Genomic DNA, 14,576 nt, shown 5'->3' on the forward strand with positions numbered 1-14,576 from the left:
CAGCCAATTTAATTTGAACGTAGTATAGAGCCGTGATGATGATTATTATTATTTTTTTTTTATTTTTATTATTTTTGAGAGGAACTAATTTGAACGAAGCAGAGTGGGGATTTTTTTTTTTTTTTTTTTTTAGAGGGGGGGGGGCTAACCCGGGTCTCTAATGATGGCAGCCAAAGTTTAAGGGATGATATCTAATAGGGTGAAACTTTGGGCCGAGCCTGTAACTTTGCAGGGTATGATCCCCTTTATCTCGGCTTTACATCAATATTATCACCTCTAGGACTTGCATGTTGCTCCATCTCTGCCCTGTCATCGTCACCACCACCACCATCATCATTATTTGTCATCACCGTCATTATCATCATCATCATCATCATCATCTGTCTATTTATCTATGTATCTGTCAGTCTGTCTGTATATCTAGCTATCTGTCTACCAACCAACCAGCCAGCCTACTTACATACCCTATCTATCTGTCTATCCGTCTATCTCTCTGTTCTCTCTCTTTCTGTCCATATCTATCTATCCATCTATACCAGTCTATCCGTCTGTTTACTTATCTATCTGCATCTTTCTTTAATCTATATGTATCTCTGTCTATTTGCTGTACCTGTCTTTTGTATCTATCGATCTATTTACTCTCTCTCTCTGCTTATCTATCTATCTGTTTGTCTGTCATATATTTTTTTCATCAGCAGCGTCGGGACCCAAGGCTAGGCTGTCCAAACCTTTAAGGCAAGAGTAACCAGTCGTTCGTCCCTGAGCAGTATTATGTAAACAATGACTCTCCCTCGAACTTGAACCCTAATAGCCAAGGTTCGGTAGGAGAGTCTGAACCCACTAAACCACCACGTATCCTTTTCTTAAGTTGTTGTTGTTATTAGTGAATATGGATAAAGTTTTTGCCACTTATTTTGCCTCTCACTCATCTTCCACTCTCTCTCATGCTCATTCCCACTCTTCCTCTTCTTCCCCTTTCCACTCATCCTCCACTCTCCCTCCCACTCAAGATTTACCTCCTCGAGACCAACCTGATGCTCCAAGCGTGCTCACCCTTGATCCTCAGCCTCATCCCCCCCCTTCTCTCTCTCTCTCTCTCTCTCTCTCTCTCTCTCTCTCTCTCTCTCTCTTATTCAACCCCCACTCCACCCTTCCACTCAACCTCCATTCTGCTTTCATTCAGCCTCCACACCTCTCTCTCAAACTCCACTCTACCTCCACTCTCTCCCCCATGTTCAACCTCTACACCTCCCTCAACCTCCACTCTCCATCTCACTCGACTCCCACACCACCCACTCAGCTCCTGCTCTCCCTCTCAACCTCCTACACTCCCTCTCAACCTCCCACTCTCCTTCTCAACCTCCTACTCTCCCTCTCGACCTCCAACTCTCCCCCCCACAGGGCCAGATGATCTACCTTCCTGAGACTGACCTGATGCTCTACGTGTGCTCTCCCTCGGTGCTCAACCTCGACGACCTGTACCGCCGTGGACTCTACCTCTCAGACATCCCCCTCCACGACGCCACTCGAGACCTGGTCCTCCTTAGCGAGAAGTTCGAGGCCGAGTACAACCTCACAACCAACCTCGAGATTCTGACCGACAAGTTGCAGCAGACGCACAGGGAGCTGGAGAGCGAGAGGCAGAAGACGGATAAGTGAGTGTTTTGGTGGAGAGAGAGAGAGAGAGAGAGAGAGAGAGAGAGAGAGAGAGTATTTAGCAGGTGAGTGATTGAGTGATGAAGTGAGTGATAAGTGAGAGATGATGGATAAGTAAGTGTAGGGGATGTTTGGGAGAGAGAGGGAGAGAGAGAGAGTTTAGTAGGTGGGTAAGAGTGATGAAGGATTACGGATAAGTGAGAGTAGGGGGTGTTTGGGAGAGAGAGAGAGAGAGAGAGAGAGAGAGGAATGAGATAAAGCGATACTGGTCTCTCTATCTCACTTCACATTGCCTTGTCTTTAACCTCGCTCTCCGCCTCACATTTTACCCTCCCCTCATCCTTCCCTCTTCCTCCCTATACTTCACACACTACCTTTCTTTACCTCCCTCTCTACCTCATATTCTCCCTTCCCCTCAACCTCCCCTCCTCCTCCCTGTTTTTGACACTCTTCCTTCACCTCTACCTCCATTCTCCCCCTCCCTCTCTCCCACTCATCTACCTTCCTTTCTGCCTCGCCTCCAGGTTACTCTACTCGGTCCTGCCCATCAGTATCGCGAACGAGCTGAGGCATAAGCGACCTGTCCCCCCGCGTCGCTACGAGGTCGTCACTCTCCTCTTCTCAGGTGCGTCGCTGCCTTGCCTCTTTTGTTGATGTTATTTCCCTTTAACTTGGCACAGGTGCTGGAGAGGGACGCCTTCAGGTGGTGGCACCGATATGACTAGGTAGTGGAGCTGCCCGGGTACTCAAAACATCCATGTCTTCTTGATCTTCCTCATTCTGTTTTCTTATACATTGTTTATCTGTAACATGTCACTGCCTCTTCGTTTCGCCTTTATTTTTCTTCCATGATTTTTCTTCCATGATTTCCCTCTCTTCCTTTTTATTTCCCATATACTTTTCATTTCCTTTATTCCTGATGTCTGTACCACAATCCTTTCTGATAATTTCTCTGTCTTCATTTTCTTCCTCTTTTGATTCGTTGTTCTTTCGCTTACGTCTTCCTGTCTTCCCTTTGCCATTTTCATATATACTTTTTTTACGTTTCTCTCGAGAGTTCCTGTTTCATTGTAACTCTTCCTCTGTAAGTTCTTTCTCCTTGCCTTCCTAATCTTACATCATCATCATCATCATCATCATCCCAGCCTCTTTATGTATTACCTCCCAACCTCTCCGTTTCTCTCTGTCTTCCTCTTCTTCCTCTTCTGTCTTCTCCTCGCCTCTAATCTTTTCTATATTGTTTCTCCTCTACCTCCCTCCCCTCAGCTCACCCTTCCATTCCCCTCCCCGCCTTTGATTACGCGTTTCCCCTCACCCTGTTTGCCCAGCCACGACCTCCAGATGAAACTTTGTTGACACTGAGGCGAGGAACACTTTGGTCCTTGATTAATTCTCGTCTTTATAGCGAGTTTGTATTTAGTTGGTTTTGTTTATTTATTTTTATCTATTTATTTTTTTTAGGGGGAATGTTGGCGCGGGGGTATTTTTGAGGTAGTTGTCTTTCGTGCCGTAGTTTTGATGTAACTGCCTCGTGAAGTTTTGGTAATTTTTTGTTAGGTGTGTGGCAGTGTTGGGTCGATTACCTTTAAAAGAAAAATAACTGGAGAATTTAATTTGACATTCCAACTATGTTTAGTAAAATTAATCTTTTCTTGTACAGCTTACTAGGTAACTTCAAAAGTTAATTAAAGTACTCCGTTAACACTTCCCGTTTTTTAAGTAGTAGTATAGCTGCCCCGGTCTGTCTGATTGAACAAACCCATCAACCGCTCGCAAGTAATCGCTCCTGCTGGGCCATCCCCAACTGAATTGATGTTCCATTGCGGAGGATAGAGGTTTGGTTCTTGGGTGGACACTGCATTTGCTCATCCACCACGTTAGCAGGGACGCCATAGTAGGCTACACATCACTCCTTTCTTTGGTTATATGGTTACCACCCAGCTCTGTTAATGGTTTCCGGGGTTGCGGGAGACCATTAAACTTGTGACGTAATATAGAGCCACCGAAGGAAGTAGTAGTACGCTCTACATCAAGTGAGTGGATGATAGTCACCACCACTTACCACTCCATTTTGTAAGTACTACATAGAATAAAATTAGCTACTCTTTTCCATCAGTTTATAAGGTATTATAATTCAGTCAGTGTTTGTTTTCTTGATAAGTAAATTTATCGTTATATTATTATTTTATTTATTACAGGTCATCAGTATTTCCTTAGCCGGGTACTATTACAAGTCTTAATATTAGACTGAGTATTGAGATTAAAGGAAGGTGTGTTAGTGCCCACAGGAACGTATGAGCTTTGTAAAATTTTGGTACGAAATGAAAGTGAAAAATGACTCAAGGAATGTATATGCTTCCTTATCCAGTCTTAAGTAGTGAAGTTCAGGTAGCAGTGAAAGGATTAAATAAAGTTTTTTTTTTTTTTTTTTTAATTGTACATAGGCTTCCTTAACACTCAAATGGCTGGAACTGATCAACCATTTTATTCCAGGTAATGATAGTCGATTTTATTCACCTAAAAACTAATCCCAGGAGCCAGAGAGTGTCAGTACCGTCACTATAACCCCCTCATGGTCGGAACAACTCTAGTATTCCATTCCAGCTAACACCAGACGATTTTACTCAGCTAAAACTGAGTTCCGGGTGCCTTAGAGAGCTTAATTTATCCATTCCCTCTAGACGTCCATTAGGTTATCCATACCTGCGTGACAATCTAATTAAGGTTAATAGGGATGTTGTCACCTAGGCTCCGCGGTTAATTAGGACTCATTAACCTGTGCTACCTGAGCCCCGTACCCTTTACCTGTCCTTGTTAACGCTAAAGGTCTCATTAGCACACCTTCAGCGGAGACCCACCTTACACCACCACCACCACCACTTACACACACACACACACACACACACACACACACCTAGCCTAACCCAACTTAACCTAACCTAACCCAACCCGACCTAACCTAACCTAACCTAACATAGCCTAACTCATCCCGGCCTAACTTAATCTGACCTACCTCTTGAACTCTCCTCAGGTATCGTGGGGTTCACCGACTACTGCTCTCGTCACTCTGACCTCGCAGGGGCCTCCAAGATAGTGAAGATGTTGAATGATCTCTACACGGCATGCGACGTTCTTACCGATGAAGTGAAGAACCCCAATGTGTATAAGGTGAGAGAGAGAGAGAGAGAGAGAGAGGCGGGGGGGTAGGAGGGAAGAGAGACATTCATTCATTCATTCATCATTCATCACAGAGAAGAAAAATAGAAAGAAAACTACAATGAATGAGGAGGGGAAAAGGAGACTATAAGGAGAGAGAGAGACTGTGAGAGATAAGTGGAGGGGAAAGATGGGGAGAGGGAGGGATAAGGGGTAAGTACAGTAGAGAGGAAGAGGAGAGGAAGGGATAGATGGAGGGAAAAAGAGTGAAACAGAGAGGAGGAGGGAAGAGAAAAGAGGGAAAGGAATGAAAAATAAGGAAAAGGGATCGATGGGAAAAAAAAAGTGGAGTGAAACGGAGAGGAGGAGGAGGAGGAAAATGATGAACAGGAAAAAAAAAAATGGATAGGAATAACAAAAAGTTTTATGTGTCTTTAAATGAAACAGGAAGACGAAACGGGATGGCTAACCTGAGTCAGTATAATCAAAGGAGAAGAGACTTGAGTTTACCTGCATATTCCACTAAAAGCCGCCCTGTGATTAAAGAAAATGTATCCAGTGTAAATATTGACTCTCAGGCGGAGGACTCGGTGACTGATGGAAGAATGAAGGAAGGCAATATTGGTTCTGTCAATTCCGCATATTTTAAGAGCTGAATATACTTACCTCCATGACATATTCGCCCGCGTTCTGCTTGCCACTAGAGGCGGCGTGGTTCCTCTTCCCTAGCGATTTATTTTGCCGATAATACCATAACATTCCCTTGTATATCGAAGTTGTTTTCTGTGATACCATAAATGAAGGGACTGAGGTGTAATATGCAAAATAAATCGCTAAAGAAGAGGTGTTAGGATTTCCACAAAGGTACTTAGAAGGCGGCTATTTAGTACAGGGTGTTAGGGTATTCGTTTATTGCCAAAACTCGGCATTCAAGACTAAGAGACGGCAATTTTAGGCCAACTTGGAGTAACAGGGGTATAGTAGAACACTTACCCTTGTCTTATGAGTTCAGTGCCGAGCCTCTTCAGTCCGATTACGTATTTTAGAGTACATTCTTTCTCTCCCCAGACGATTGTGTTCAAGCTTAGATTTTTTTTTTTTTAACTGAGGAAGGAAGATAATAAAGGCCCGTATTTTCGTTCGGTTGAGGAAGCTCCCTAACACCTTTTCCTGAGTGATTTATTTTGCTTATTACACCTTACTCTCCCCTTCTGTGTTACCTATTTCCATCCAGTATCTCCATACTACCCAAAACTAACGTACAAAAGGATATTAACCAGCCGTATCTGAAAAATAAAGTGCTTAGGAGAAGATGTTAGGGAGCTTCCTTAGCTGACGAGAATACGAGCTCTAACACCTCTTCCTTGGCGATTTATTTTTGCTTATGGCGGGTTATTATCAACGCCTTCTTACGAGAGACCTTTCCTGAGCTGAGTAAAATCGTCTGGAGGCAGCAAGAGTAAATGTGCGTCATCGGATTGAAGGGGTTTAACTTCTTCCCTACTAGACGTCTCCCCTAACCTGACTGAAAAACCGTCTGGGGAGAAAAATCGCAGAAAAGACGTATGCGGTAATGAAGGGGTTGATGGGCTTTGTTACTGACCCCTTTTTGTGGTGGCGTGATTTCCATTTTTATTCGTGTTACTCTCAGACGATTTTACTCAGCCATGGAGGGACTGTCAGGGGATTTAGATACAGCATTCTTCAACCCCTCCCAACCAACCCCGTCAGACCTTCCCGATTCCACCCCAGCCCCACGTCAGCCCATCCCAACATCACCTACTCGCTCAGTGCCCCTCCCAACCCCAAATTAACACAAACCAACTCCGGACAAACCCTCCATTTTCATCTCATCCCCACATCAAGCCCACCAGCAGTCCCTCATTCCACCCCATGCTCACTAACCCTTCACCAACCCACCAACCCCACCCTCATTCCATCACAACCCACACCAACCCTTTTGCAATCCCACACCAACCCTCCCTTCTTCCATCCCAAACCCATATCAACTCACCACAGCCTCACCAATTCTCATCTCTCTTCCATCACAACCCGATCCTCCTCCCTTCTTGCATCGCAAACCCACATCATCCCATCACAACCCCACCAACCCTCGCTCACTCTGTCCCATCCCACTCTAAACCCTCTCATTCTCGTCACTATCTCTTCCCTGGCGTGCTTTTATCATGCCTACCACACATGCAGATTAAAAATATGCTTATTACTGTACAGCTTATGACTCGATTCGACAGTACACAGAGCTGGTTCTAATTACAGTTCTCCATTTGCTCCGAGGTTATTAATATTCCGAGCTGGCTGGGTGGAAGTACGGTTGATTAGCGTGGATGTGGGAGTGGATTTAGTTGACCTCAGTTCGCCCAAGAGTTGATAATTAAGCCATCATTCCACTCACTGGGTTGTTAGCGGTTCCGGTCACTAGAGATGTGGTCATTTTTGCTAATTAGGGTCGAGATAGTGAGATAGTGTTTGAGATTACTTTATTGCGTGTGATTATTAGTGTTTGAAATGGTGTTTGTGTAGTGTGTTTGAGATTTTTCTTATGTATAATTTTGGACTGTGTGAAATGGTGTAGGTGTAACGTATATGCTGTGTGTACCCTAAAAAAGAAAAAAAAAAAAAACTATTCCCTTTTTGCTCTAACATGACCTAAAACTGCCATATTGATTGCAGATTTGTAGCAACAGATTATCGCTTGAATATGGTGCGAGTCACGAAGAAGTGCTATGGAAAGGATGTAGAGCCTTAGCAGTGTCTTTTTCTGCCACAGACCTACGTGAAATAAGCTGCGAAAGGACGAAAATCGGGGCCAAGTTAGAGTAAGAATAATTTCCCAGTTTCGTCCGGAGAAAATTAACAGTTGACGAAATACAGTGAAAAACCCTATCTCTACCAAGGCGTGTTTCAGATGGTTCGATTTTTCCCTTATGTATTCGTTCAACCGTAGGAAGATACAGCTGGTATGAGTGGAGTCTCGGGCCCGTATTCTTGTCGGTCGAGGAAGCTCCCTAACACCTTTACCTAAGTGATTTATTTTGTTCACTGCACCTTTCTGACCTCGTCTTTGTTACATAAATCCTTCCCTGACAACTTTTCCTAAGCGATTTATTTTGTTCACTGCACCTTTCTGACCTCATGTTACATAAATCCTTCCCAGACACCTTTTCCTAAGTGATTTATTTTGTTTATTGCACCTACTGACCTCTTCTTTGTTACATATATCCTTCATTAACACCTTTTCCCAAGCGATTTATTTTGTTTATTGCACCTTACTGACCTCTTCTTTGTTACAGAAATCCTTCCCTAACATCTTTTCCATAGCGATTTGTTTTCTCCAACCGTCTACCGTACAACCTCCCATACCATACCACCATATCACCTACCATATGCAACTTACCACCTACCATACCACTTATAACCTATCATAATCATGCCACTACCATGTACCGCTTGTCACCTACCATATAGCACCTACCATATCACCTACCATACCCCTACCACTTACCATACCATCTCCACATACCATCCCACCTTCCATTTACGCGTTATTGTTATTATTATTATTATTATTATTATTATTATACCATTTTTAGGTAAATTAGCGTGTTTCATTTTCACCCTAGCTGTTGCGCCGCCGGGAGTTTTTCCTTGAGTCAGTCAGTCAGTTAATCAGTCAGTCAGTCAGTTATAAAAATCACTTAATCAATCATTCAGTCAGACAAAAATTTCAATCAATCAATCAGTCAATCATTTCAATCAATCAATCAATCAATCAGTCAGCCAGTCAGTCAATCAATCAGTCAATCAGTCCCTCCCTCAATCAATCAATCCTGCAGGTGGAGACAGTGGGGGACAAATACATGGCCGTGAGTGGACTGCCAGAGACCTGCGACCACCACGCGAAGTGCATCGGTAACCTGGCCCTGGATATGATGGACAAGGCTGCCGGGGTCATTGTGGATGGACAGCAAGTGGTGAGGATAGGGGATAGTAGCAGGCAGAAGGGAACTGGAGGGATAGTAGGGGATAGAAGAGGGTGGAGGTGATAAGGCGTTGGAGTTATTGTGGTTGGACAGCGAGATATGAGGAGAGTTGCATTAGGGATAGTTGGGAACAGCAAGGATAGAGAGAGAGAGAGAGAGAGTATGAATTTCTGATGGATTAAAATGTACGCTTAGGTGCAGAAATGTTGCAATGAATGAGTTTGCAAAGGATGGTGGAAATCTTGGAAGTGGAATGTTTATGGAGTCTTCAAATAGTTGTAGTCACTCATTTCGTGGATTGACTTTGCTCGTTTTCTTCAAGAAGTATTTAAAAGAAAATGATAGTTTACTTGGGTAACAATGCTACTTTAGTTGCAATATATAGTGGTGAAATAAAGGTAAAGGGTGAAGGAAGGGATAGGCGTCATGAGGCGCTTAGTCGAGGTTCTCATCTCTGTAAGATATTCATTTGAGCCTGTGACTATTCGCAGAAACTCAAGAAAATAGTCTGTACCAGAACCAGATCAAGAGTCCTGTTTCATAATCAAATAATTTACTCCTATCGATAAAATACAGAGAAAACAGTTGGTATATTAAAAACAAAAATAAAACATAGCCTAGACATGTTTTTACCCCTGATTCCTAGACTCTTTATAAGGCATCCAAACACCTCTGTAGCTTAGCCATATTTTACGTATTGCACTAATCTCGTTTGAATGCTCGGTCATGTTTACTTTCTGCCACGTTTGGAATTTTTGGTCTTGCAGCTGTTCGTTTCTCATATTTCGTGAAAAAGAGATGTCTTCTTTGGAAATTTGGTTAGAAATGTGTATTTAAAGTGTTATAAAATCTTGTGAGTATATGAAGAGAAACCCGTAGCAACAACATCCCCCATTCTCACCCCTCCCCCGTGTTTGACGTCATATCCGGTGTAAACAGAAGCGTCAACGAGAGGCTGTGCATCAACCTCACATCATGTAACCAAACTTGGCCTAAAAATGTACACCTCACCACAGCCAAAGCGGTTTCTTTATTCAGCTGTTTACCCTGAAGGTGCAACAGAAACTTGATATCACAGCACTTCATGGGAAAGCCTTGCCAAAACTGACTTTCCTTATTCCGACCAAAGATTATACTTTTTTAAATACGCATTTCCGCTAAAAGTACCAGAGTTAAAAAAAAAAACGCTCTGAATTTAACAACATATATGCTAATGAACAATTGGTAAGCAGGAAATTCCATACGTGACATAAAGTAAAATAATACCAAAGTGTTTATATAGTGTTTTGGTATCAGTAACTGCAGTTTGCTTGACCTTCGTACAAAATATCAAATAATTATCGGTCTAGGCCAGTGTAGAAGGAAGAGAGACGTACAAGGAGACACTAAGTCCACGAAAATATTACTTCTGTGTCAGCAAAACGTAAAGACAATAGGCAGCTCACGGTTCCTCCTTTCCAGCGCATCACCATCGGCATCCACTCGGGGGAAGTGGTGACGGGGGTGATCGGCCACAGGATGCCACGCTACTGTCTCTTCGGCAACACCGTAAACATCACCTCACGTACGGAAACCACGGGGGAGAAGGGACGTATTAATGTTTCCGAAGATGCATACAGGTGAGTGGTAGTGGTTGTGGTAGTGTGATGGTAGTGTGTTATGGTTGCTTCAGTGTGTCCGAGGATGCCTACTAGGTGAGTGGTAGTGATGGTTGTGGAGATGGTAGTGGTTGTGGTAGTGGAGTAGTAGTGATAGTTGTGGAGATGGTAGTGGTTGTGAAGGTAGTAGTGATGGTTGTGGAGATGGTAGTGGTTATGGTAGTGGAGTTGGTAGTGGTGATGCTTGTGGTAGTAAAGTTGTTGTTGGTAGAATGATGTAGTCTCCATTTTTTTTTTTTTTTAATATGGTCTGATTTCAAGATATTGGCAGAAAATATATATAATAAATGAAAATTGTTAGTTTCCACTTTTGCGTAGGTGTGGATATTCTCACATTTCGGTAACATTCACGACTTAGGTATATACTCAAAATTTTGCATGAGGTGACACGAAGCATCTCAAAATGAAAAGACTTTTTTTTTTTTTTTTTGGGGGGGGGCGTTGATTTCCTTAACGATCAGGAGAGGCTTTGCTGTTTTGTTTTGTTTTCTTACAATTAATAAGGAAACTTAGAGCCTGATTTTCGTTTTTGGCACTTATTTATTACTGATTTCGTACCGTTTTGATTTGGGCCTCGTGTCATGGATTTTACGTTACCTCATTTCAAAATGTTACCTGGATTTCTTTGACTCTCCTCCATAAAAATATTTCATGGGGACATTGCGAAAATTTACCCAATCATCTGACTGTGGTGTGCAAGGTGAAGGTGAGAGGAGCCTAGACAATGAAGAGGAGGAAGAAATAGGCCTACTTGAAGATTGAAAATGGGGATAGAGAAATACGAAGCAGTGGAGGATGAACTTGAGGCAGTGGGAGAGGTAGGTTTAGAGAATTAGATGCTGATGGATTTGGAAAACTGTGGCGTGTTAGAGTGTTAGATTAGAAGTGCTAGGCCTGTGTTAAATTTCCATAGGGTTTGGACTTGTAACAGAGCAAGAATGGTGGGACGCGGAAGTAAACAGAACAGTAACAAAAAAAAAAAGTTGAAAAAAAAATATATATATATAGATAACAATTGAGTGGGAAAAATGAGTTCTAAAGAAGGGAGGGAATAGACAAAAAAAAAAAAAAAAAAAAAAAAGATTCGATGCCATTAATAAAGAACGTTAACGATGATTAACAAGAAAAATTAATGTAATCTACCACAGAGAGAGAGAGAGAGAGTACTTTTGAAAGAGGCACAGTACTGTAGGAATGTGATTGGGAAAAAGTGTGCAAATCTGAGGGATAAGAACAGAAGAGTATCAAGAAATGGAAGTGAAATAAGGAGTAGGTGAAAAGAATATTTTGAAACACTGATGAAGGGGAATTATGGAACCAGAGAGGTGATACATGTAATTAGTGTTGGTGGTTCACAGTGGGGGGAGAGAGAGAGAGAGAGAGAGATTCCTAAAAATGTGACCCTGGCAGAAGTGAATACTGAGTGCAATCAAAAGTGGAATGAAATTTTTGTTGGGAATGTATCAGAAAGTTTGATATAGTGGAACTGTACCCAAGTGGAGTGGAAGAAAGGTGTGGATGCCTCTTCGTATCTTGATATAAGTATGCTGAGTGTTGTAGGAAAGGTGTATGGGAGGATGATAACAGATAAGGCAAGCATTATATCTAAATATATGGTGAGTGAATATCAGGGTGGTTTTAGGATTAGTAGGTATGTGTGGGTCAGGTAATGGGTTTTATAATGGGTAGGGGATGTGTGGATCAGATACTGTAATTAGTTTCATGATGGGTAGGGGATGTGTGTATTTGGTAATTGGTTTTATAATTAGTAGGAGCTGTGTGGATCAGTTAATTGGTTTTATGATTGATAGGGGATGTGTGGATCAGATAATAAATTGCAGTAAGACAGATGATGAAAAAGCAGGTAAAAAGGTGAAGGTATGTACCGGTAAACGTATTGCAGGTGTGCATCAAGTGAAAAACATGTGTCCAGGTGAACAGGGAAGGATTATGGGAAATATTATGTATGTTGTGGATGGAAAGTTATTGAATGCTATAAATAGTTTTTTATGATGGCGAATTGTGTGGACAAGTGTGTGGGAGTCAAGTGGGTGGTTCAGTGTCAGTGTTGGAGTGAGAGAAGAGTGTGTGACGTGTGAGTAATCAGTATATATACCTATTTATTAATGTATTTCTTTTTTTTATAGGGTTTTGAAAGAGGTTAAAAATTTAAGTTTTGGTGGGTATAAAAATGAATATCTCAGATCTGATAAAAGCAGGTGTTGTGTTGCTGCCCATCAGTGAACATGACCTTCGCAGACTGGCTCGATATTGTGAAAGTGAGCGGCAAATGAGTAAAGTGGTAGTTGCTGAGAGAGAAGGTGATTGTTTGGTTCATGTGAAGGTGAATGGGGAAAGACTGGAATAAATGAAGGAGTTAAAGTGCCTGAATGTAATCACTGAAGAAGTGGTAAATGTGCAAAGGATGTGGAAAGCAGGGAGGTGCGAGGGAGAAAAGTAGATGGTGCTATGAAAGTCTTGATACGAAATTAAGGTCTGAGTAAGAAGGCTGCTGTTGATAGTTTTCTTAATTTCATACTTTCCTATTCCTTGTTGCTGCATCCAACCTCACCCCAAATTTAGGTGATGATGATGACGACGATGATGATGGTGATGATGATGATGATTAATATTTTTGTGTTTCTGGATCCTTTCCCACCCCATTTTCAACAGTAAGATGATGATTTTGATGATGATGGTGATGAATATAATGATGATGCTGACGTTGCCTATTTTGTGGTTCGTATCCGTATTAACCGCATACATGTTCTCTTTTTCTTGTTTACTCCCATAGCGTTTTCACACGTTTTTTTTTTTTTTTAATCATAACGTGTCATAGTTTTCTTTCTATATTTCGTATTATCCTCACGTTTTGTTTTTTCTTGTGTTTATCTATCTTCGTACTGTCCTCCTTCGTGTCGCCGTTTTATGTTCTGCTTTTAGTAACTCCGTCAACACATTTAAACCTCGCTAAACACAACGCCCCACTACTGCTTCCTCTCTACGTTTAAGTTCTGCGTCCAAACTAGTGTACATCTAACCCTCTTCTCGCCTCTAACCCCACCAGCAGCACCATATTAACCTCACACTAACCCCACCAACACCGCTAACCCCACACCCTCCCTCATGTGCCTGTAAGAACGCCTCCAACCCCGTCACTAACCCACTAACCCCACCATGCACTAACCTCACCAGCACTCACTAATCCAACCACTGTCTCCCACGTATGCAGTAAAGCCCTATTAACCCCACTAACTCCACGGCCCCCCCAAGGTATCTACAACCCCCCAACCTCCCACTAACCCCACTGGCACCCCACTAAACCCCACCTTGCACTAACCTCACCAGCACTCACTAATCCAACCACTGTCCCCCACGTACCTAGTAAAGCCCTATTAACCCCACTAACTCCACGGCCCTCTTAGGTATCTACAACCCTCCTAACCCCCCACTAACCCCACCAGCACTCCACTAACCCCACGGCCCTCCCCCAGGTACCTTCAGGAGCCTGTGAATTACGACGCCGGCTTCAGTTTCACCTATCGCGGCCCCGTACCTATGAAAGGGAGGAAGGAGCCCATGCAGGTGTGGTTCCTGAACAGGCGGAAGGCAGCTTAATGGGCAATGGGGAAGTAATGGGCAGTGGGGAAGGAATGGGCAGTGGGGAAGTGATGGGTAATGGAGGTGTAATGGGCAGTGATATAGTGGGCAATGGAGATGTAGTGGGCAATAGAGGTGTAGTGGGCAGTGGAGATGTAATGGGCAGTGCAGGCATAATGGGCAGTGATGTAGTGGGCAGTAGAGATGTAATGGGCAATAGAGGCGTAGTGGGCAATGAAGTTTAATGAATAGTAGTTTTGTAAATGGGCAATGAAGGCGTAATGGGCAATAGGAGCCTAATGAACAGCCAGTTATGGTGTAAATGGGCAATTAGATCGTAAAGGGCAGTCAGCGCATAATGGGCAATGGGGATCTAATGGGCAATAGAATAGACAATGGTTGGGCAAGACTGGAAGAGAGATATGAGCAAATAGACACGTAAGGGAAAGAGTGAGTGAGGAAATATATGTGGGGATAATGGGCAATGAAGACGTAATGGGCAATG

At 42.8% G+C, this 14,576-nt stretch overlaps 1 protein-coding gene across 1 annotated transcript in view; it reads left to right on the top strand.

The window, feature by feature from the left end:
* The window catches only part of Gycbeta100B (guanylate cyclase soluble subunit beta-1-like), a 141,042-nt gene extending 126,953 nt beyond the window's left edge, over positions 1 to 14,089 (top strand). The window contains exons 9-14 of the mRNA XM_080272473.1: positions 1,402 to 1,655; positions 2,181 to 2,281; positions 4,688 to 4,824; positions 8,667 to 8,804; positions 10,275 to 10,432; positions 13,966 to 14,089. Of these exons, the coding sequence (XP_080128599.1) occupies positions 1,402 to 1,655; positions 2,181 to 2,281; positions 4,688 to 4,824; positions 8,667 to 8,804; positions 10,275 to 10,432; positions 13,966 to 14,089 (912 nt within the window). The remainder of the gene's footprint in view (positions 1 to 1,401; positions 1,656 to 2,180; positions 2,282 to 4,687; positions 4,825 to 8,666; positions 8,805 to 10,274; positions 10,433 to 13,965) is intronic.
* The last annotated feature ends 487 nt before the right edge of the window (positions 14,090 to 14,576 follow it).

The sequence above is a fragment of the Coenobita brevimanus genome, chromosome 51, assembly GCF_032717465.1.
Source record: "Coenobita brevimanus isolate Jiangsu-jjx chromosome 51, ASM3271746v2, whole genome shotgun sequence".
In the NCBI taxonomy this organism is placed as follows: domain Eukaryota; kingdom Metazoa; phylum Arthropoda; class Malacostraca; order Decapoda; family Coenobitidae; genus Coenobita; species Coenobita brevimanus.